The 26,014-nt window shown below is 43.9% G+C and overlaps 1 protein-coding gene across 1 annotated transcript in view; it reads right to left on the bottom strand.

Annotated features, from left to right (window-relative positions):
• Positions 1–26,014, bottom strand: part of CACNA1E (calcium voltage-gated channel subunit alpha1 E) — a 782,868-nt gene that overhangs the window by 149,457 nt on the left and 607,397 nt on the right. Inside the window, exons 6-8 of the mRNA XM_069737731.1 lie at positions 16,269–16,372; positions 13,280–13,432; positions 2,450–2,628 (exon numbers count right to left, since the gene is read on the bottom strand). Coding sequence (XP_069593832.1) covers positions 2,450–2,628; positions 13,280–13,432; positions 16,269–16,372 — 436 coding nt within the window. The remainder of the gene's footprint in view (positions 1–2,449; positions 2,629–13,279; positions 13,433–16,268; positions 16,373–26,014) is intronic.

Raw genomic sequence — 26,014 nt, 5'->3', positions numbered from 1 at the left:
AAACATTCATTCTGACGCTTCATTAGCAGAGTTGAATTAGCAGATGTTGGAACACAGTCTTAGCGACCTGCAGAACCCTTGATGATGTCACCACTGGCCAATGATGTTGCCCTCGCAGCACCTCATTCCTCAGTGGTTCTCAGCATGGACAGTTGCATATTGGCATTATCCAGGTTGAAAACTGTTTATCCCCAGACATGGATTATGGAGTGGGGCAGAATGACGGAGAGGTAAGGGATATAGTTGTTTTCTATTTTTGTTTTATTACAGGAGATGAGGGATTCAATGGAATGGGCGTTAGGTGAGTATAACTGTGTTTGTTATTTATAAATAAAAAGGGATAAGTGTGTTTTGTTTTTATTTCAAATAAATGACTTTATTCTGGCTGTTTGTTTATTTACAATACAATTATATGATAGGTGTCTCCATTACTAAGCCATGGGCTTGATGTCACCAGACAATACAAATGTGACATCAACCCCATAAATATGAACCCCACTTGCCACCGCCACAGGGCAAATGGGAAGAGCCAGGCAAAGCATCAGAATTGGCGCATCTAATATATGTGCCTTTTCCTGGCTGCTGAGTGCAATTTTTAGGCTGAAAATACCAATATCCATGGCCCCTCACCAGCCTGAAAATGCCAGCCCCCTAGCTATCTGCTTTAGATTGGCTGGTTGGCACCGAGATCTCGTCTCCTGAGATCTCATTCTGTGCATGCGCCGCCTCTGGCAGCCATTTTCATAAAGATCAACTTATTATTACAGCAATGGAAGTGCAGGGGCTCAGGCCTTTCACAAAATGCCGGTGGAGCCCCCACACCACCGATCATCTGCCAAACTGTCATGCACCAGCATGGGATGGATGTGTGGGACCTTTCACAAAATGGTGGAGCCCCCGCACCACCGAGCCTGCTGCATCAGCCTGGGATGAGCCAGACCACCAAACACCTCCTAAGACCTTGCTCCACCAGCGCTCCCTATCACACCCTACCCCCCAGGTAAGCTGAATAATTCAGACTGTAAGACAGACCCTCATTTGATGCATTAATTTTTTTCCCTATTTACTTCTGAAAATTTTGGGTGCGTCTTATGGTCTGGATCATCTTATAGTCCGAAAAGTACAGTAATGCATAATGTCCGTGGTGTACAGTATAGGATAGCATAGTGTAAGACATAGGCTAGGACTTAGGATATAAGATAGGTAAGATAAGATAGTGACTGTAGTTAGTGATATTAGGGTAAGGATAGAATTACTGTTCAGGACTAGCCCATAGTGGGAGCGGCTTAGTGTTAGGGAAAGAGAACACTTCTTGTAGTTTAAAGAAAGAAGGACTAAAGACGCAAAGTGCAAATAGGGTCTTATCTGGGTAACAATGTTAAAAGAATTGCATAATGGTGCTCACCAGGTCAGGTTGTGTGCACACAAACACTGATAATGCTTTAGGCTGCTGCAGATCCATGAGATAAAAGTGCAGGTAATGGAGAAACAAATGAGTTAATTCTCCGCTGTCATAAGGGAAAGACTAATCTGAGTATAAGGGTTTTACTTGACAACGCGTTTTGAAAAGTATACAAACTTCTTCCTCAGGACAATCACAATAGATTTCTATAAATGATATATCATGGTTCATGGTTGTCCTGAGGAAGAAGCTTGTATACTTCAAAACGCGTTGACAAATAAACCACTTATACTCGGATTGGTATCCGGCAACGCACAATTAACCCAATTGTTTCTCCATTACCTGCACTTCCTGTAGTTAGGCAGATAGGGAGAAGTTCATGATCAAGTAGAAAGTGTCTGTGAGCAGTGCTGCCGTTGTGGGTGAACTACGGAGAAGGAGAGTAAGGGTCAAAGGAGTAGCGTGACCTTGAACTGGTCAAAGGTGAGACAGAGTGGCCTATTAGCTTAAAGGGGTCCTTGGATAAGTCGACGTGTCACAAAAAACTCTGAGCTTGCAAAACGTCGAAGGTAACGTGCCTAAACAGGATTGACTGGTAGATCTAAGATGCCAGTAGTGGAAGAAATAGGACGAGGAACTGCTGAGCAGGTAGAGAGACATGCTGATCAGGACTGTGGCGACAAGCTAGGCTGTGATGAAGTAGGGCAAAACAGTGTCCTTCATCGGCCCTGGAGGAGACTACAGTAGAAGGACATAATTTGCAAAACGTCCTTAAGACTTTGTACCCGCTACCCCTTGTCTATAACTCTTGCCAAGTTACCGTTCAGTTAAGACTGCGTTATAGAATGGGGGTTTCCTTTTTTGGACTGTGGAACCTATGGTCCTGGGCAGCCAACACCGATGGCTACAGGTGGCCTGCACCAACATCAGCCCCCAGAGAGGACTCACACTTTCATGTAGTGTGCTGGGGTGTGAAATCTCAAAATCTGGAGGGATCAGAGGAATCATTGTTATCAATACATCATCCAACAATATTACAGTACATACATTGTACAGCACTGTGGTCCAGCCCTCCATGGTTATACACTGGAAGACGGTCAGCACCGCAAACAGGATGTTGTCAAACTGAGTAATTCCATCATTAGGTCCAATCCAATCCTTGCACACATATCCATTCTTACATCCGGGTACTCCGCAGGGTTGAGGAGGATCCATTGCTTCCCATGCTACAAAACAGAAGTTTGCCATATAAGTAGCAGCAGGAAGCAGGCACTGTACATAATGGAGACAATTTATTGTTTTTCTTGGCGCAACATGTTATTATCCTATGCCTAGTTGTTATTGATGCTCGTGCTTCGGGAAATATCTATGGTGGCTGCAGTGAAAACCATCCGGCCCTGGCCTCTCTGTAGAGGACACCATTATTATGTATGGTACATGTCAGGTTGGCATAAAGGTTGGAATAAATGTTTCATCTGCTGTTTTTAATTAGCTATCCAAGCAAAGTGGATGTGATTTTATGAAAACTCATGCAAAGACGCTGTTGAAATGTATGTTTGTGGGTGATTTTTTTTTTCTCAGTAGGTTGTTATTGGAAGCCTGAACAAAAAAAAACACAGTAACTTTGTTTGACACAAAATCAAAATTTTCTGTACTAAAAAAGCATATAAAAATGCTGCTTCAAATTAGCACCCAAAGCACATCAAATAAAGGTTAAAACGCAGCTAAAAACCACAGCAAAAACACAACAATCAGAGAACATTGTTATTGCGTATTATGGTAAGGACAACTGCAGAAAAAAATACTGAAAAAATGCAGCATTTATGTAACATGTGAATAAGGTTTTAAATAGTTTCTACGCCATCATGCCCTATATTTTTTATACTAGAAAAGGGACCAGGATAGGGGACATATAAATCAAAAAGGGGCCCCGGATGGGGGACATATATATGAGAATGGGGGACATATATGCCAGAAAGGGGCCCACGATAGGGGACATATATACCGGGATTGGGGACAAGTATACTAGAAAGGGAAATAGAATGGGGGACATATATACCAGAATAGGGGACATAGGATGAGGGGCATATATACCAGAAAGAGGCATAGGATAGGGGGCATATATACCAGGATGGGAGACATATATTCCAGAAAGGTACCCAAGAAAGGGGACATATACACCAGAATGGGGGACATAATATACCAGAAAGGGGTCCAGGATGGGGGGCATAAATACCAGCATGGGGGACATATATACCAGAATGAGGGACATATATACCAAGAAGCGAATGAGGATGAGGGACATATATACCAGGATGGAATACATACAGTGCCTTGTGAAAGTATTTGGCCCCATGGAACTTTTCAACCTTTTCCCACATATTGTGCTTCAAACATAAAGATACCAAATGTAAATTTTTGGTGAAGAATCAACAACAAGTGGAACACAATTGTGAAGTTGAACGAAATGTATTGGTTATTTTAAATATTTGTGGAAATTCAAAAATTGAAAAGTGGGGCATGCAATATCATTCGGCCCCTTTAACTTAATATTTTATTGCGCCACATTTTGCTGCAATTACAGCTGCAAGTCGCTTGGGGTATGTCTCTATCAGATTTGTACATTGAGAGACTGAAATTCTTGCCCATTCTTCCTTGGCAAACAGCTCGAGCTGCTCAGTGAGGTTTGATGGAGATCGTTTGTGAACAGCTCTTTCCACAGATTCTCGATTGGATTAAGGTCTGGACTTTGACTTGGCCATTCTAACAACTGGATACGTTTATTTGTGAACCATTCCTGTTATGGCTGGCAATCAGGCAACACAGCGTGCAGTAATCAGCGCACATACAGAGATCTGGCAATAACCAAAAACAATAGGACGAGCTCTGAGACGTGGAATCTCTGTAGACTGCAGTACCTGATCTATCCTCACACAACTGTAAGCAGCAGTGGATTGCGCCTATCAACTACCTATGCAACTCGGCACTGCCTGAGGAGCTGACTAGCCTGAAGATAGAAATACAAGCCTGACTTACCTCAGAGAAATACCCCAAAGGAATAGGCAGCCCCCCACATATAATGACTGTTAGCAAGATGAAAAGACAAACGTAGGAATGAAATAGATTCAGCAAAGTGAGGCCCGATATTCTAGACAGAGCGAGGATAGCAAAGAGAACTATGCAGTCTACAAAAAACCCTAAAACGAAAACCACGCAAAGGGGCAAAAAGACCCACCGTGCCGAACTAACAGCACGGCGGTGCACCCCTTTGCTTCTCAGAGCTTCCAGCAAAAGTTAATAGCAAGCTGGACAGAAAAAACAGAAAACAAACTAGAAGCACTTACCGTATATACTCGAGTATAAGCCGACCCGAGTATAAGCCGACCCCCCTAATTTTGCCACAAAAAACTGGGAAAACTTATTGACTCGAGTATAAGCCTAGGGTGGAAATGCAGCATTTACCGGTGAATTTCAAAAATAAAAATAGATCATTATTTCCCCATAGCTGTGCCATATAGTGCTCTGCACCGTTCATATTTCCCCATAGGTGTGAACCATATAGTGCTCTGCACCGTTCATTGTGCCCCCTAGCTGTGCCATATACGGTGCTCTGCACCGTTCATTGTGCCCCATAGATGTGCCATATACGGTGCTCTGCACCGTTCACTGTGCCCCATAGCTGTGCCATATACGGTGCTCTGCACCGTTCACTGTGCCCCATAGCTGTGCTGTGCCATATACGGTGCTCTGCACCGTTCACTGTGCCCCATAGCTGTGCTGTGCCATATACGGTGCTCTGCACCGTTCACTGTGCCCCATAGCTGTGCTGTGCCATATACGGTGCTCTGCACCGTTCACTGTGCCCCATAGCTGTGCTGTGCCATATACGGTGCTCTGCACCGTTCACTGTGCCCCATAGCTGTGCTGTGCCATCTACGGTGCTCTGCCACGTTCACTGTGCCCCATAGCTGTGCTGTGCCATCTACGGTGCTCTGCACCGTTCACTGTGCCCCATAGCTGTGCTGTGCCATCTACGGTGCTCTGCACCGTTCACTGTGCCCCATAGCTGTGCTGTGCCATCTACGGTGCTCTGCACCGTTCACTGTGCCCCATAGCTGTGCTGTGCCATCTACGGTGCTCTGCACCGTTCACTGTGCCCCATAGCTGTGCTGTGCCATCTACGGTGCTCCGCACCGTTCACTGTGCCCCATAGCTGTGCTGTGCCATCTACGGTGCTCCGCACCGTTCACTGTGCCCCATAGCTGTGCTGTGCCATCTACGGTGCTCCGCACCGTTCACTGTGCCCCATAGCTGTGCTGTGCCATCTACGGTGCTCTGCACCGTTCACTGTGCCCCATAGCTGTGCTGTGCCATATACGGTGCTCTGCACCGTTCACTGTGCCCCATAGATGTTCCACATAAATTTGTGCCGCCGCTGCCGCAATAAAGAAAAAAAAACACATACTCACCTCCCTTGATTGCAGCTCCCAGCGTCTCGTTCCGGCGCCTCCATCTTCCCGGCGTCTCTGCTCTGACTGATCAGGCAGAGGGCGCCGCGCACACTATATGCGTCATCGCGCCCTCTGCCTGAACAGTCAGAGAGCAGAGACGCCGGGAAGATGGAGGCGCCGGCCGGGAAGATGGATCGACGCCCGGCGGCTGGAACGAGGACAGGTGAATATGCTATACTCACCTAGTCCTGGCGATCCTCGCGCTGTCCCCTCCTGTCTTCGGCGCTGCAGCTTCTTTCTCTATCAGCGGTCACCGGCACCGCTGATTAGAGAAATGAATAAGCGGCTCCGCCCCTATGGGAGGTGGAGCCGCTTATTCATTTCTGTAATGAGCGGTCCCACGTGACCGCTGAAGAGGGGAAGAAGCTGCAGCGCCGAAGCCCGTGGGAGGCAGGGGGAGCGCGAGGATCGCTGGGACTAGGTAAGTATACCCCAGCGCCCTCACCCCCTCACCCGCCGACCCCACCGCTACCGTGACTCGAGTATAAGCCGAGGGGGGCACTTTCAGCCCAAAAATTTGGGCTGAAAATCTCGGCTTATACTCGAGTATATACGGTATCTAGCAGAGCAGCAGGCCCAAGGAAAGATGCAGTAGCTCAGATCCAACACTGGAACATTGACAAGGAGCAAGGAAGACAGACTCAGGTGGAGCTAAATAGCAAGGCAGCCAACGAGCTCACCAAAACACCTGAGGGAGGAAGCCCAGAGACTGCAATACCACTTGTGACCACAGAAGTGAACTCAGCCACAGAATTCACAACAGTACCCCCCCCTTGAGGAGGGGTCACCGAACCCTCACCAGAACCCCCAGGCCGACCAGGATGAGCCACATGAAAGGCACGAACAAGATCTGGGGCATGGACATCAGAGGCAAAAACCCAGGAATTATCTTCCTGAGCATAACCCTTCCATTTGACCAGATACTGGAGTTTCCGTCTAGAGACACGAGAATCCAAAATCTTCTCCACAATATACTCCAATTCCCCCTCCACCAAAACAGGGGCAGGAGGCTCCACAGATGGAACCATAGGTGCCACGTATCTCCTCAACAACGACCTATGGAATACATTATGTATGGAAAAGGAGTCTGGGAGGGTCAGACGAAAAGACACCGGATTGAGAATCTCAGAAATCCTATACGGACCAATAAAACGAGGTTTAAATTTAGGAGAGGAAACCTTCATAGGTATATGACGAGAAGATAACCAAACCAGATCCCCAACACGAAGTCGGGGTCCCACACGGCGTCTGCGATTAGCGAAAAGCTGAGCCTTCTCCTGGGACAAGGTCAAATTGTCCACTACCTGAGTCCAGATCTGCTGCAACCTGTCCACCACATAATCCACACCAGGACAGTCCGAAGACTCAACCTGTCCTGAAGAGAAACGAGGATGGAACCCAGAATTGCAGAAAAATGGAGAGACCAAGGTAGCCGAGCTGGCCCGATTATTAAGGGCGAACTCAGCCAACGGCAAAAATGACACCCAATCATCCTGGTCAGCGGAAACAAAACATCTCAGATATGTTTCCAAGGTCTGATTGGTTCGTTCGGTCTGGCCATTAGTCTGAGGATGGAAGGCTGAGGAAAAAGATAGGTCAATGCCCATCCTACCACAAAAGGCTCGCCAGAACCTCGAGACAAACTGGGAACCTCTGTCAGAAACAATATTCTCAGGAATGCCATGTAAACGAACCACATGCTGGAAGAACAAAGGCACCAAATCAGAGGAGGAAGGCAATTTAACCAAGGGCACCAGATGGACCATTTTAGAAAAGCGATCACAGACCACCCAAATGACCGACATTTTTTGAGAAACGGGAAGGTCAGAAATGAAATCCATCGAAATATGTGTCCAAGGCCTCTTCGGGACCGGCAAGGGCAAAAGCAACCCACTGGCACGTGAACAGCAGGGCTTAGCCCTAGCACAAATTCCACAGGACTGCACAAAAGCACGCACATCCCGTGACAGAGATGGCCACCAGAAGGATCTAGCAACCAACTCCCTGGTACCAAAGATTCCTGGATGACCGGCCAGCACCGAACAATGAAGTTCAGAGATAACTTTACTAGTCCACCTATCAGGGACGAACAGTTTCTCGGCCGGACAACGATCAGGTTTATTAGCCTGAAATTTCTGCAACACTCTCCGCAAATCAGGGGAGATGGCAGACACAATGACTCCTTCCTTGAGGATACTCGCCGGCTCAGATAACCCCGGAGAGTCGGGCACAAAACTCCTAGACAGAGCATCCGCCTTCACATTTTTAGAGCCCGGAAGGTATGAAATCACAAAATCAAAACGAGCAAAAAATAACGACCAACGGGCCTGTCTAGGATTCAAGCGCTTGGCAGACTCAAGATAAGTAAGGTTCTTATGATCAGTCAAAACCACCACGCGATGCTTAGCACCCTCAAGCCAATGACGCCACTCCTCGAATGCCCACTTCATGGCCAGCAACTCTCGGTTGCCCACATCATAATTACGCTCAGCAGCAGAAAATTTCCTGGAAAAGAAAGCACATGGTTTGAACACTGAGCAACCAGAACCTCTCTGTGACAAAACCGCCCCTGCACCAATCTCAGAAGCATCAACCTCGACCTGGAACGGAAGAGAAACATCAGGTTGACACAACACAGGGGCACAGCAAAAACGACGCTTCAACTCCTGAAAAGCTTCCACGGCAGCAGAAGACCAATTAACCAAATCAGCACCCTTCTTGGTCAAATCGGTCAATGGTCTGGCAATGCTAGAAAAATTACAGATGAAGCGACGATAAAAATTAGCAAAGCCCAGGAATTTCTGCAAACTTTTTAGAGATGTCGGCTGAGTCCAATCCTGGATGGCCTGAACCTTAACCGGATCCATCTCGATAGTAGAAGGGGAAAAGATGAACCCCAAAAATGAAACTTTCTGCACACCGAAGAGACACTTTGATCCCTTCACGAACAAGGAATTAGCACGCAGTACCTGGAAAACCATTCTGACTTGCTTCACATGAGACTCCCAATCATCTGAGAAGATCAAAATGTCATCCAAGTAAACAATCAAGAATTTATCCAGATACTCACGGAAAATGTCATGCATAAAAGACTGAAAAACAGATGGAGCATTGGCAAGTCCGAACGGCATCACCAGATATTCAAAATGACCCTCGGGCGTATTAAATGCCGTTTTCCATTCATCTCCCTGCCTGATTCTCACCAGATTATACGCACCACGAAGATCAATCTTAGTAAACCAACTAGCCCCCTTAATCCGAGCAAACAAGTCAGAAATCAATGGCAAGGGATACTGAAACTTAACAGTGATCTTATTAAGAAGGCGGTAATCAATACACGGTCTTAGCGAACCATCCTTCTTGGCTACAAAAAAGAACCCTGCTCCCAATGGTGACGACGATGGGCGAATATGTCCCTTCTCCAGGGACTCCTTCACATAACTGCGCATAGCGGTGTGTTCAGGTACGGACAAATTAAATAAACGACCCTTAGGGAATTTACTACCAGGAATCAAATCGATAGCACAATCACAATTCCTATGCGGAGGTAGGGCATCAGACTTGGACTCTTCAAATACATCCTGAAAGTCCGACAAGAACTCTGGGATGTCAGAAGGAATGGATGACGAAATAGACAAAAATGGAACATCACCATGTACTCCCTGACAACCCCAGCTGGTTATCGACATAGAGTTCCAATCCAATACTGGATTATGGGTTTGTAGCCATGGCAACCCCAACACGACCACATCATGCAAATTATGCAGTACCAAAAAGCGAATAACTTCCTGATGTGCAGGAGCCATGCACATGGTCAGCTGGGCCCAGTACTGAGGCTTATTCTTGGCCAAAGGTGTAGCATCAATTCCTCTCAACGGAATAGGACACCGCAAAGGCTCCAAGAAAAATCCACAACGTTTAGCATAATCCAAATCCATCAGATTCAGGGCAGCGCCTGAATCCACAAACGCCATGACAGAATATGATGACAAAGAGCACATTAAGGTAATGGACAAAAGGAATTTGGACTGTACAGTACCAATAACGGCAGAGCTATCGAACCGCCTAGTGCGTTTAGGACAATTAGAAATAGCATGAGTAGAATCACCACAATAGAAACACAGTCTGTTCAGACGTCTGTGTTCGTGCCGTTCTACTTTAGTCATAGTCCTGTCGCACTGCATAGGCTCAGGCTTACTCTCAGACAATACCGCCAGATGGTGCACAGATTTACGCTCGCGCAAGCGACGACCGATCTGAATGGCCAAGGACATAGACTCATTCAAACCAGCAGGCATAGGAAATCCCACCATTACATCCTTAAGAGCTTCAGAGAGACCCTTTCTGAACAAAGCCGCTAGTGCAGATTCATTCCACAGAGTGAGTACTGACCATTTCCTAAATTTCTGACAATATACTTCTACATCATCCTGACCCTGGCATAAAGCCAGCAGATTTTTCTCAGCTTGATCCACTGAATTAGGCTCATCGTAAAGCAATCCCAGCGCCTGGAAAAATGCATCAACATTACTCAATGCAGAATCTCCTGGTGCAAGAGAAAACGCCCAGTCCTGTGGGTCGCCGCGCAAAAAAGAAATAATAATCAAAACCTGTTGAATAGGATTACCAGAAGAATGAATTTTCTTGGTTCTAGCATCGATTTCTGATCAATAGTATCTTGAATCTTTTGTACATTTACAACGAGATTATCCATTGAGGAGCACAGAGCCTGAATATCCATGTCCACAGCTGTGTCCTGAAGCACTCTAATGTCTAGGGGAAAAAAAAGACTGAAGACAGAGCTAAGAAAAAAAAATGATGTCAGGATTTCTTTTTTCCCTCTATTGGAAATCATTGAAGGGCTCCTTGTACTGTTATGGCTGGCAATCAGGCAACACAGCGTGCAGTAATCAGCGCACATACAGAGATCTGGCAATAACCAAAAACAATAGGACGAGCTCTGAGACGTGGAATCTCTGTAGACTGCAGTACCTGATCTATCCTCACACAACTGTAAGCAGCAGTGGATTGCGCCTATCAACTACCTATGCAACTCGGCACTGCCTGAGGAGCTGACTAGCCTGAAGATAGAAATACAAGCCTGACTTACCTCAGAGAAATACCCCAAAGGAATAGGCAGCCCCCCACATATAATGACTGTTAGCAAGATGAAAAGACAAACGTAGGAATGAAATAGATTCAGCAAAGTGAGGCCCGATATTCTAGACAGAGCGAGGATAGCAAAGAGAACTATGCAGTCTACAAAAAACCCTAAAACGAAAACCACGCAAAGGGGCAAAAAGACCCACCGTGCCGAACTAACAGCACGGCGGTGCACCCCTTTGCTTCTCAGAGCTTCCAGCAAAAGTTAATAGCAAGCTGGACAGAAAAAACAGAAAACAAACTAGAAGCACTTATCTAGCAGAGCAGCAGGCCCAAGGAAAGATGCAGTAGCTCAGATCCAACACTGGAACATTGACAAGGAGCAAGGAAGACAGACTCAGGTGGAGCTAAATAGCAAGGCAGCCAACGAGCTCACCAAAACACCTGAGGGAGGAAGCCCAGAGACTGCAATACCACTTGTGACCACAGAAGTGAACTCAGCCACAGAATTCACAACACATTCCATTGTAGATTTTGCTTTATATTTGGGATCATTGTCTTTTTGGAAGACAAATCTCCATCCCAATCTCAGGTCTTTTGCAGAATGGTCCTGTATTTGGCTCCATCTTCCCATCAATTTTAACCATCTACCCTGTGCCTGCTGAAGAAAAGCAGGCCCAAACCATGATGCTACCACCACCATATTTGACAGTGGGTATGGTGTTTTCACGGTGATGAGCTGTGTTTCCTTTACACCAAAGATATCGTTTGGCATTGTTGCCAAAAAGTTCGATTTTGGTTTCATCTGACCAGAGCACCTTCTTCCACATGTTTGGTGGGTCTCCCAGGTGGCTTGTTACAAACTTTAAACGACACTTTTTATGGATATCTTTGAGAAATGGCTTTCTTCTTGCCACTCTTTCATAAAGGCCAGATTTGTGCAGTGTACGACTGATTGTTGCCCTATGGACAACTGTCCCACCTCAGCTGTAGATCTCTGCAGTTCATCCAGAGTGATCATGGGCCGCTTGGCTGCATCTCTGATCAGTCTTCTCCTTGTTTGAGATGAAAGTTTAGATGGACGGCCGGGTCTTGGTAGATTTGCAGTGGTATGATACTCCTTCCATTTCAATATGATCACTTGCACAGTGCTCCTTGGGATGTTTAAAGTTTTGGAAATCATTTTGTATCCAAATCCGGCTTTAAACTTCTTCACAACAGTATCACGGACCTGCCTGTTGTGTTTCTTGGTCTTCATGATGCTCTCTGTGCTTCAAACAGAACTCTGAGACGATCACAGAGCAGGTGCATTTATACGGAGACCTGATTACACACAGGTGGATTATATTTATCATCATTAGGCATTTAGGACAACATTGGATCATTCAGAGATCCACAATGAACTTCTGGAGTGAGTTTGCTGCACTGAACGTAAAGGGGCCGAATAATATTGCACGTTCCACTTTTCAGTTTTTGAATTTCCACAAAAATTTAAAATAACCAATAAATTTCATTCAACTTCACAATTGTGTTCCACTTGTTGTTGATCCTGCACCAAAAATTTACATTTGGTATCTTTATGTTTGAAGCATGATACGTGGGAAAAGGTTGAAAAGTTCCAGGGGGCCGAATACTTTCTCAAGGCACTGTATATACCAGAAAGGGGTCCAGGATAGGAGACATATATGCCAAAAAGAGGCCCAGGATGGGGGGATATATACCAGGATTGGGTAAATATATACCAGAAAGGGGCCCAGGATGGGGTACATATATACCAGAAAGGGGCCCAGGATGGGGGATATATACCAAGATGGGGTATATATATACCAGAGAGGGGTCCAGGATATGGCGCATATATACCCTGATTGTTGACATATATACTTGAAGTGGCCCAGGATGGGAGACATTACTACATAATGAAGGGGAAAAGGATAAAACTTATGTCTTTATAGTATTTAGAATATTACAAGGGCCCATATATCTGACCAACATGCAGTGGGGCCAGGTTCAAATTTTGCAAAGGGGCCCATTGGATTCTAGTTAGGCCACAGGATACCACTGTCATTTGCATAAAAAAATGTCCCTCGTAGTCTTTAGTGACTTACAGGGAAATTGCAGGATTACCTGGGTGTACTTTGATTGTTGTGCTTCCTGATCACCTAGGGATACACTGAGGTTCCGTTGTGGGAATCCCCCAATTTTGCGGTGACTATGCGGTAGCCATTTTACACAGAAGCATCAGAGTAATATACCGTACGTGTACCTGACTGGTTACTGTAACAGGCCTTGTGCAATTTGCCGCTGTAAAACTCAAGTCCAATAATTGCAAACATTAGAATAGCGAAAAAAAGCAGTAATCCAATCTGAAGCAGAGGGACCATCGCCTTCATTATGGACTTTAAGACGATCTGTAAACCTGCGGGGAACACAACACATTGATAAACTTAAAGAGAAGTTCATATTTGCGGCCATGTGTAGCTGGTGGATTCTGGAAGCAGCAGTTTATATTGTGTTGACGCACTTTTTAGAGAAAATATTCAGTAGAATTATTTCCATGATAGTAGACACTTAAATTAATTTTTTTTAAGTGGGACGGCACTCAAAAAAAGCCAGAAAACGCACTTAAAAAAAAAAGCTTTAAAAGTATCTTTCTATACTTTTCTATTGTAAGTCCGCTTAGTCATAGTTTCAGACTTTTAAGCATTTTTTTACTTTTCAGGTTTGAAAAATGCCTGGTGGTAAAAAAAAAGGGTTTGTCAATTCTTTGAAGCAATGGTATTGGCTCCAAACTAGACACTGTTCGATCAGAAGACTGCAAAGAATATTTCAGGATAAAAACTATCCCAAAACATTTCAAAAACTCTACAAAGCTGCTTCAAGAAATGAAAAACTCTTCCAAAAAGTCACCAACGAAAAACATTTACTGAACTAATTTCCACTAGAAAACTCATCACTTCTAAAAACTAGGTGCACATAACAGTAAAATATGCTCGCACGTTTTTTTTTAAGACTTTTAGCAGAAACTCTCCAAACGTTTCCTTAAAAAAAAATCCACTTTGCTGTTCTTATGTAAAGATTTTTTTAGCTTTTTTTTCCAAAGAAGTTATGAAAGAAAAACTCAAAAACCTCACCAAAAAAACTAGAGTTTTATCAAGCTTTTTTTCTGCTCGAAAAAGTCATGGTTTTTGATTTCCTCAAAGATCTCTTTGTGACTGGAGCCTAAGGTTATGTTCACAGATTCAGTATTTTACATAAGTATTCATAAGCCAAAATCAGAGGTGGAACGAGGAAAAGTATAATAGAAACACGTCACCACTTCTGTATTTTCACCCACTCCTGGTTTTAGCTGATGTAAAATACTGACCAAATACTGAACATGTGAACGAGGCCTAAGAGGAATGAGTGCACCAAATAATGACTCCAAAAACATTATGACATTTGGCCATATACACTTTGCGGTAGTTATAAAATAAAATGTCACCAGCACCCATGAAATGATTTTAGAATATCTTTTTTGGTAACTGAATTGTGTCGTTCCTCACTCAATCCTCCTATAAATAAATGAATTAGTTGACAACTTGGCTTTCCTATTCCCCCTGCCCAAAAAATTGTCAGATGATTGATATAAAATATCATAGTATCTATTATTATATTGCTACAGTCCCATAATGGAACTAAAAAAAATGCAAGATAGAAATAATATCAACTAATGCTTTTTTGAAGTTGTCTATAGTGACTGCTGGTGATTGTGGCTTTCATCTAACAACTAAAAAACGTAAAAAAAAAATGTCAAATATTTTTTTAAACAAACTAAAAAGCAAATAAACAAAAAAAGCACAAAAAAAAACAAAAATCCTATAAAGTCCTTTAATATGAAAAGAAACACAATCTCAAATACAGGTACCATAGTCTATAGTAAAAGTCCCGGGACTGTCAGCCAGGACTTATGTGGGTATATACCCTATGGAGCTCCTAAACAGCATGTAACTACCAGAAATCGGAGCATATTGACCACAAAACAATACAAGATATTAAAAAAGTACATAACTATAATAGTATAATATATCAAAACAGACAATCAATATGACACATATCAAAAAACAGAGCTATTTGAGTTCGGCCAAGGTACACCAGTAAAAACATGGTGTTACGTCATGGGTATATGACACGGAGAAAAGTGATTCTTGTACTACAAGACATATGCTAATTACCCCTAATAAAAAATGAGTGCCTATAAAGGGGAATAGCTTATCCTAACTGCTATATAGAGAATTTATAATCTAATATCATCAAAATTTATCTGTTCAGTGACCACTCATTGACAAGAAATCCATATAGCAGAGGAACTATTATGAACGTTTAATAAACCTTACCCATGTCAACATCCATGAGTGCAGAGATGCACTCCATGGGGGTAAATACAGGGTGGGCCATTTATATGAATACACCTAAATAAAATGGGAATGGTTGGTGATATCAACTTTCTGTTCATGGCACATTCGTGTATGGGAGGAGGAAAACTTTTCAAGATGGGTGGTGACCATGGCGGCCATTTTGAAGTCGGCCATTGTGGATCCAACTTTATTTTTTCCAATGGGAAGAGGGTCATGTGACACATCAAACTTATTGAGAATTTCACAAGAAAAACAATGATGTGCTTGGTTTTAAAATAACTTTATTGTTTAATTAGTTATTTACAAGTTTATGACCACTTATAAAATGTGTTCAAAATGCTGCCCATTGAGTTGAACTGTCAATGCAACTCTCTTCTCCCACTCTTGACACACTGATAGCAACACCGCAGAAGAAATGCTAGCACAGGCTTCCAGTATCCGTTGTTTCAGATGCTTCACATCTCGTATCTTCATAGCATAGACAATTGCCTTCAGATGACCCCAAAGATAAAAGTCTAAGGGAGTCAGATTGGGAGACCTTGGTGGCCATTCAACTGGCCCACAACGACCGATCCACTTTCCAGGAAAATTTTCATGCAGGAATGCTCGGAACTGACACCCAAGATGGTGCACCACCACATTATGGTGACAAACTTGTCATGAATAAGGGAGCTTAGTCTCCAGAAACGCGTTGAGATTCTTACCCATATAGTTCATGCTGAAGTTTGTATCCTCCATGTTTAAGTTTGTGACTAAAGAAAACTTTTTTTCACGGATTCGGTGAAGCTGGACACTTATGTTCCATAATACATTGTGAAAAATATTAACATGGCTTAACATTAATAAAGATAAACTTACTTGGGATTCCAGAGACCAGTTTTAGTGGCCGGAGAACACGCACTGCCCGCAAGGTGCGCAGGTCTACATGAGTATTGAAGTGAGTACCAGCTGTGGCCAAAATGCTGCAATAGAAACAGAAAGGTATGAGGGATTGTGCAAATTGTTGCAAAAATATGTAAATGCTTGGCATTCCTTGAAAACAAAAACCTAAAACCGCCTGAGACTATATGGTATAGTATCGGTGTGGTGTTATCTTCTGGTCTAGTGTGGGTGTAACGCTGAACACCTCAAACATAAAAGGCTCCTTCTACATTAGGACATCTGTACAGTGTCCAGGTCTGACCTGGTGGTTGCAGAACGTCCAAGGCCACCATCCATGATGTACCACATGGTGTCACAAACAATTCCTCAATTAGTACGCATAGGTTTAATGTTGTATCATGTGAGCATCTTATGCTGTTTAAAGGTGATATGCCCTGTGAGATAGCCTTTTGTGCTGTTCACTTCTTCGTTACAGTCACAGCACTTTGCACATGCATATATTTTTCACTTTATCTCTGCTATGTTTAGTGCATTGCACATCTTTGGGTCCATCCTTTCAATGCCCAATCAAACCTGATGCATTGGGTATGACTGTACCCAATAAATGGCCCCAAGTAGAAATATGGAGACAAGATGAAGTCCAAGTTCTTAAAGGGAACCTGTCACCCCTCCAGGCATTTTTAACTAAAAGAGCCACCTTGTGCAGCACTAATGCTGCATTCTGTCAAGGTGGCTCTTTTATTTGGGGTCCCTTCCAACGCTGAAATATTAGTTTTTATAATTTGCCCCTCATACTTGTAGTCTGTCCGGGGGGCATGTCTTTTCCCCTGGACACAAACGCCTCTCTGCCATCCCTCAGCCCCTCCGTGCAGCGGGCACCACCTCCTCTGCCTTCATTAACGTCCCCGGCGCCTGCGCTGTAAGTTCCCATCATGTGATGGGAGTAGAAAGGCAGCGCAAACTGTGCATGCCCGGAAAAAAATTGACAGCACAGGCGCCAGGGACGTTAATGACCGCAGAGGAGGCGGCGAACAGTGACTGGAGGGGCTGAGGGATGGCTAGTAAGCGTTTGTGTCCGGAGGAAAAGACATGCCCCCCGGACAGACTACAGGTATGAGGGGCAAATTATAAAAACAAATATTTAAGCTTTGGAAGGGACCCAAAACAAAAGAGCAACCTTCACAGAATGCAGTATTAGTGCTGCACAAGGTGGCCCTTTTAGTTAAAAAATGCCTGGGGGGATGACAGGTTCCCTTTAACTACTTAGGAAGAGTAATCACTTTGCTTCTAAGGGGAGATTGTGTTGCGTTAGACTTTGTCTACACCTCTTTTTCCAGACACATTGGAGGAATACACCATGAGAATTCCCAATTTTCCACCTCCAATTTAAGCCTCCAATGTGTGCCGATTCTTAGGTATACCGTGACATATGTTGGTCCGTGGGCGGTTTGTTTATTTCCTCTTCTAACTTCACACAGTAAAGACTCGAGTCTCCGTCTCCACCCACCAACACACACAAAAGTCAATGATAGTGCACCGCACACGGCTCAACGCCATCGAAGGCAGAGCTGTACATCCCCAGGATACTGTGCCCTGGATGCACCCTGGATGGCTGAGACCACTGGAGAAAATAAGAACAAGAGTAGAGCTCTTTACTCTGTTCTTCCATGGAATCTTCAGTCTAATAGGTCTCAGTGAGGCTCATCCCCGGGAGAAGTGTGCAATGTTTGTACACACATTGTTGTAAAATATCAAAAAAATACCATGAAAGAAGTTTGGATTACAATCACAAACTACGTAATATATATAAATAAGGTAAATAAGGTTTTCAGAATCTCCAGAATGGCAAACAGTTAACTGTATTGATACAGTATCTACACCATGCACCTAACCCACGATAATGTACCAGTTACAATCTGCCAGGGACCAGCTGCTACCTTTCACCAAGCACCAGTAGAGAGGAACCCAAAAGCCATGTATCCTGATCGCTGGATTGCCTCACTCAGCAAGAGTAGAAAACAGTTGTCATGGAGGAGAAGGTCTCTGCATCTCCCCAACTTCATCGCACCTCCTTCAAGCTCCTGTGGCCACGTCAAGACAGGTAAAAGTGCAGCAATAAGCATATCACGACTAGTGTTAGGCATTCCGATACTGCAAATATTGGGTATCGGTCGATATTCGCTGTATCGAATTTCCGATACTGAGTTCCGATACTTTTAAGATATTGGATACCGGAATCGGAAGTTCCTATACTGCAATGATGCACTATAATGGAGTGTGCGGAGACTGCGTGTCTGTGTGTGCGGGCGGGGTCTGTGCGTGACTGTGGGAGGTCTGTGCGGGTCTGCTGAGGGTCTGTATGGGCCTGCCGGGGGTCTGTGCGGCCTGCCGGGGGTCTGTACGGGCCTGCCGGGGGTCTGTGCGGCCTGCCGGGTTTCTGTGCAGCCTGCTGGGTGTCTGTACGGGCCTCTCGGGGGTCTGTGCGGCCTACCAGGGGTCTATGCGGCCTGCCGGGGGTCTGTGCGGCCTGCCAGGGGTCTGTACGGGCCTCTCGGGGGTCTGTGCGGCCTACCGGGGGTCTGTGCGGCCTGCCGGGGGTCTGTACGGGCCTCTCAGGGGTCTGTGCGGCCTGCCGGGGGTCTTTGTGTTTGTGTGCATGCATCGTCCGATGGGACTACAAGTGCTCGCAGGATGCGTTTTTTACCCATAGACTTGTATTAGCGACGGATCACGATGGATGGCCACATGTCACATTGTGCAACGGATCCGTCATGTTTTGGCGGACCGTCGGCACAAAAAAACGTTCAAGTGAACATTTTTTGTCCGTCGCGTCTGCCATTTTCTACCACACATGCATGGCCGAAACTCTGCCCCCTCCTCCCCGGACTTCAGAATGGGCAGTGGATGCGTTGAAAAACTGCATCTGCTGCCCACATCGTGCACAAATTTCACAATGTACGTCGGTACGTCGACCTGATGCACAGCGACGGACCCGTACCGACGCAAGTGTGAAAGAGGCCTTAATGAGCGCTTAATTTAAAAAATAGGAAAAAAACGGCATGGGCTCTTCTGCGCCAGAGGGGGAAAGCCGATAGCCGGGAGCCAATAATTGCAGCTGTCTGCATAGCCTTTACTGGCTATTAAAATAGGGGGATACCCCCAAAAAATGACGTGGGGTCCCACTATATTTTATAGCCAGAAAGGCTACGCAGACAGCTGCGGGCTGATATTCATAGCCTAGAGAGGGGCCATGGATATTGGCCCCCCAGCTACAAATACCAGTCCGCAGCCACCCTAGACATGGCGCATCAGTGAGATGCACCAATTCCGGCACTTAGCCCCTCTCTTCCCACTCCCGTGTAGCGGTGGGATATGGGGTAATAAGGGGTTAATGTCACCTTGCTATTGTAAGGTGACATTAAGCCGGGTTAATAATGGAGAGGCGTCAATAAGACGCCTCTCCATTATTAATGCAATACTAGTAAAGGGTTAATAAAACACACATTAGGAAAAAAGTATTTTAATATTCTTCATTTAACCATACTTACCATACTTCAGCGCCTGCAAAAAACGTAAAATAATAAACCGTATACTACGGTTTATACTACTACATGTATGTAGTATGTATGTAGTATGTATGTAGTATGTATGTTGTATGTATGTAGTATGTAGTATGTATGTACAGTATGTAGTATGTATGTAGTATGTATGTATGTAGTATGTATGCTGTATGTTGTATGTGTGTTGTATGTATGTAGTATGTATGTTGCATGTATGCAGTATGTTGCATGTATGTTGTATGTATGTATGTATGTAGTATGTTGTATGTATGTTGTATGTATGAATGTAGTATGTATGTTGTATGTATGTAGTATGTTGTATGTATGTTGTATGTATGTAGTATGTTGTATGTATGTTGTATGTAGTATTTTTTTTTTACATTCAACACATTAGCCGGATGATGGGACTACTAATGTGTCAATCACTGCCATTGTAGCAGGCATAGCCCAATGGGACTTGTAGTCTCATCGGACGATGCCTGCACACAAACACAAAGACCCCCGGCAGGTCGCACAGACCCCCGAGAGGCCCGTACAGACCCCCGGCAGGCCGCACAGACGCCCGCCAGGCCACACAGACCCCGAGAGGCCCGTACGGACCCCCGGCAGGCCGCACAGACCCCCGCCAGGCCACACAGACCCCTGAGAGGTCCGTACAGACCCTGGCAGGCTGCACAGACCCGGGCGGAAAGCACCGGCCGCAGCACTCGGCAGCCCCAAAGAAATTAAACAGCGCAGAAGTCGAGCATGTGCACAACCACTCCATTCTGCCAGATTCTGGGGGATCTTGCGGTGAGACCCCCACCATTCTACAAGTTATCACGTATCCTATAGATAGGTGATGACTTGGTTTTACTGGACTACACCTTTAAGTTTGTTTTTAATTGGTTTCTCTGTTCAACCTTCTACTTTCAGTTCAGTAAAATTCTACACTTTATTGCCATTATTAGACTTTCTGCATTACAAGATGCAAGTTTGTTGTATAGCGTTGAATGTACATAAATAAAATATATATTTATCTATCAGAGGCGAATACCTGATAGACATTTCAAAAGAGCATTTAAAAAAAAAAGTTGAAAGGATCCTGGCAATTTAGGAAACACAAAATTGGGCTATTGTTCAACTAATTTCTTTAATTATAGGCCAGAGTTTCATTCCCTACTGTGATTCCAACAAACTCTGCAATTAGAAATCTAAAACGCTGTTCTCAAGCCAACCGATCCATCTACTTGACAATGGCCATTAGTAAACTTGTGTAGTATAACAACTACTTACCTAATAATCGAGAGAGATATATTGTGACAATAGCAACTTCTCAGTGTTCAACAAATGAACACAAATCACTGCTTACAAATTGTAAAATCAATATTTACACTTAAAAAGAAAAAAAAACTGATCAAAGAGTAGCAAACAAAAAAACAATACTTGAAAAAATGTGGTTCATATATGGTAGGTTGTAGGGATACTTGTTTTTTGGCAGAGATTCAGATACACACAGGCACCAGGTTATAGCTCCTTCTTTGGGTAAGCAGATTAAGCATGGGGTCTCTCGCCCTCCCTCCTTTCTCAGTCTGATTAGCACCCACACCGAATAACACCACACATACAATGCCTACAAGTAGTATTCAACCCCCTGCAGATTTAGCAGGTTTAATAAGATGCAAATAAGTTAGAGCCTTCAAACTTCAAACAAGAGCAGGATTTATTAACAGATGCATAAATCTTACAAACCAAAAAGTTTTGTTGCTCAGTTAAATTTTTATAAATTTTAAACATAAAAGTGTGGGTCAATTATTATTCAAACCCTAGGTTTAATATTTTGTGGAATAACCTTTGTTTGCAATTACAGCTAATAATCGTCTTTTATAAGACCTGATCAGGCCGGCACAGGACTCTGGAGTTATCTTGGCCCACTCCTCCATGCAGATCTTCTCCAAGTTATCTAGGTTCTTTGGGTGTCTCATGTGGACTTTAATCTTGAGCTCCTTCCACAAGTTTTCAATTGGGTTAAGGTCAGGAGACTGACTAGGCCACTGCAACACCTTGATTTTTTGCCTCTTTAACCAGGCCTTGGTTTTCTTGGCTGTGTGCTTTGGGTCGTTGTCTTGTTGGAAGATGAAATGACGACCCATCTTAAGATCCTTGATGGAGGAGCGGAGGTTCTTGGCCAAAATCTCCAGGTAGGCCGTGCTATCCATCTTCCAATGGATGCGGACCAGATGGCCAGGCCCCTTGGCTGAGAAACAGCCCCACAGCATGATGCTGCCACCACCATGCTTGACTGTAGGGATGGTATTCTTGGGGTCGTATGCAGTGCCATCCAGTCTCCAAACGTCACGTGTGTGGTTGGCACCAAAGATCTCGATCTTGATCTCATCAGACCAGAGAACCTTGAACCAGTCAGTCTCAGAGTCCTCCAAGAGATCATGAGCAAACTGTAGACGAGCCTTGACATGACGCTTTGAAAGTAAAGGAACTTTACGGCCCTGTCTGGAACAGAGACCATTGCGGTGGAGTACGTTACTTATGGTATTGACTGAAACCAATGTCCCCACTGCCATGAGATCTTCCCGGAACTCCTTCCTTGTTGTCCTTGGGTTAGCCTTGACTCTTCGGACAAGCCTGGTCTTGGCACGGTAGGAAACTTTCAAAGGCTGTCCAGGCCGTGGAAGGCTAACAGTAGTTCCATAAGCCTTCCACTTCCGGATGATGCTCCCAACAGTGGAGTCAGGTAGGCCCAACTCCTTGGAAAGGGTTTTGTACCCCTTGCCAGCCTTGTGACCCTCCACGATCTTGTCTCTGATGGCCTTGGAATGCTCCTTTGTCTTTCCCATGTTGACCATGTATGAGTGCTGTTCACAAGTTTGAGGAGGGTCTTAAATAGTCAGAAAAGGCTGGAAAAAGAGATAATTAATCCAAACATGTGAAGCTCATTGTTCTTTGTGCCTGAACTACTTCTTAATACTTTAGGGGAACCAAACAGAATTCTGATGGGTTGAGGGGTTGAATAATAAATGACCCTCTGAAAAGACTTTTCACAATTTAAAAAAAAAAATAAACAAAGAAATAACATTCTTTTTTGCTGCAGTGCATTTCACACTTCCCGGCTGATCTACAGTCCAAATGTCACAATGCCAAGTTAATTCCAAATGTGTAAACCTGCTAAATCTGCAGGGGATTGAATACTACTTGTAGGCACTGTACGTGCGGCATTTAGAAGCCTTCTACAGAAGCTGCAAAGGTTTAACTAGAGATGTGATTCCCACCCAGTCTATTTAGCCACTCCTAAATCCCAAACCAAAAGTCCATTCCAAACAAGAAAAAAAAAGCAACTTAAAGTTACTGGAGCCTTCTTTTCTGGGATGTAAAAGTTTGGGCACGCCTGGTCAAAGTTACTGTTATTGTGAACAGTTAAGCAAGTTGAAAATAAAATGATCTCTAAAAGGCCTAAAGTTAAACATGACATATTTCCTTTCTATTTTAGGGAAAAAATATATAGTTTCATCTTTTACATTTTAAAAACTGCAGAAATTAAAATGAGCAAAATCTTGCGCACCATTCATGGTTAGTACCTACTAGCGGCCGCTTTTCAAAATATCACAGCTTGTAAACCCTTTTTGTAGCCGGACAAGAGTCTTTCAATTCTTGTTTGAGGGATTTTCATGCATTCTTCCTTTGAAAATTCTTCCAGTTCTGTGAGATTCCTGGGTCGTCTTGCATGAACTACTATTTTGAGGTCTAACCACAGATTTTCAATGATGTTCAGATCAGGGGACTGCGAGCGCCATTGTAAAGCCTACAGCTTGCGCCTTTTGAGGTTGTCTATTGTGGATTTTGATGTGTGTTTAGGATTTTTATCCATTTGTAGAAGCCATCCTCTTTTCACCTTCAGCTTTGTTACATATGGTGTTATGTGTTATGATAGGCAATTCAGTATCACAATGGACATGGAGGTCAGAGCACATACAGTGATCTGACAATAACCCAAAATAATAGAACGAGCTCTGAGACGTGGAACTCTGCACACCGCAATCCCTGATCCTCTCCAAACACAACTAGAGGCAGCCGTGGATTGCGCCTAACGCTCCCTATGCAACTCAGCACAGCCTGAGAAACTAACTAGCCTGAAGATAGAAAAAATAAGCCTACCTTGCTTCAGAGAAATACCCCAAAGGAAAAGGCAGCCCCCCACATATAATGACTGTGAGTAAGATGAAAAGACAAACGTAGGGATGAAATAGATTCAGCAAAGTGAGGCCCGATATTCTAGACAGAACGAGGATAGGAAAGATAACTTTGCGGTCTACACAAAACCCTAAAGAAAACCACGCAAAGGGGCAAAAAGACCCTCCGTACCGAACTAACGGCACGGAGGTACACCCTTTGCGTCCCAGAGCTTCCAGCAAAACAAAATGGACAAGCTGGACAGAAAAAATAGCAACAAATAGCAAAGAAGCACTTAACTATGCAGAGCAGCAGGCCACAGGAATGATCCAGAGAAACACAAGTCCAACACTGGAACATTGACAGGAAGCATGAATCAAAGCATTAGGTGGGGTTAAGTAGAGAAGCACCTAACGACCTCACCAGATCACCTGAGGGAGGAAACTCAGAAGCAGCAGTACCAGTTTCCTCCACAAACGGAAGCTCCCAGAGAGAATCAGCCGAAGTACCACTTGTGACCACAGGAGGGAGCTCTGCCACAGAATTCACAACAGTTATGCTTGCATCAAGAAGTTGTTGAAATTTCATTGAATCCATTCTTAACTCAACCTGTGAAATGTTCCCAGTGCCATTGGCTGCAACAGAACCCCAAAGCATGATTGATTCACCTCCATACTTAATGGCTGGTGAGATGTTCATTTCCTGAAATTCTGTGCCCGTTTTCTCCACACATACCTTTGATGATTGTGGCTATTTTAACCTCATTGTTCCACATGACTTGCTTCCAAAATGCATCAGGCTTGTTTAGATGCTCTTTTCAAACTTCTGACTGAATTTTATGGTGAGGATGCAGGAGAGGTTTTCTTTTGATGACTCTTCCATGAAGGCCATATTTGTGCAGGTGTCTCTGAATAGTAGAACAATGTACACAACTGCAAAGTTTGCTAAATGTTTCTGCAGTCAAATGGGGGTTCTGATTTGGCTCCCTAGCAATCCTACAAGCAGCTCTCACTGAATTTTGCTTGGTTTGAGACTGCTAGGCAGCTGTTTAGAAGAACCCATGGCTGCTGTTTTTGGCACAAGGTTAGAAGAGGCTGGATTTTAATTAAGCTGCGAAATTTGCATCATCTAGCTTTTCCTAACGGACACTTTTCCTTTTTGTAATTTTTAATGTAAAATATGAATACAAATATATATATATATATATATATATATATATATATATATATATATATATATATATATATATATATATGTATTGCCTTAAATACAAAGGAAATGTGTCATCTTTAACTTTAGGCCTTTTAGCGATCATTTCATCTTCCACTTTCTTAACTGTTCACAATAACAGTAGTTTTGGCAAATGGTGCCCAAACTTTTACATGCCACTGTACATCACCGAGGCCAGCCACCTCTGTGATACATATTTTCTATCTATGATTTTACCAACTGTCTTCCTACAATGTAGCTATAAAATTGTACATCACAAAGATGCAGCATGTACTGCAAAACACCCCAGTGACCACCTCTCCCCCTCCAAAAAATATTTTATATTACTTTATATTCCAGCGCAATGTTTACTGATCCACCTCTATAGATGAGAACATAGCAGGCGACCCTTGCCACGCATATACATGCTTAATTTCACTGTTCCCTATATATTACTATGCACTGCACTGACTTCTTACTCCCAAATTCAGAACACACTCTTTAGTCATTGTAGAGACATAAGTAGTCGCCTTATGTAATATGCTTAATTTGAGGACTTTCTACCCTATCAGTCTCAACAAGGGGTTTGTCACCTTTTTTAGGTAGTTATAATGCTACATCCCGCACATGGGGACGGAGTGCTGTGTTGTATTGTTTCTTTTTGGTGTCCACAAGGTTACATGACAAATCTAATTACTGATTATGCTTTCTTGAACAAGATAATGCAATCATATTTCATTTCGGGATGTGGTGATTATTAAGTATTAATAACTTAAAATGGAGCATTTT

This window comes from Ranitomeya imitator, chromosome 8 (assembly GCF_032444005.1).
Source record: "Ranitomeya imitator isolate aRanImi1 chromosome 8, aRanImi1.pri, whole genome shotgun sequence".
NCBI classification, from domain to species: Eukaryota; Metazoa; Chordata; class Amphibia; order Anura; family Dendrobatidae; genus Ranitomeya; species Ranitomeya imitator.
Note: the sequence above shows the minus strand (reverse complement) of the source record. Positions and strands in the feature narration are given on the sequence as shown.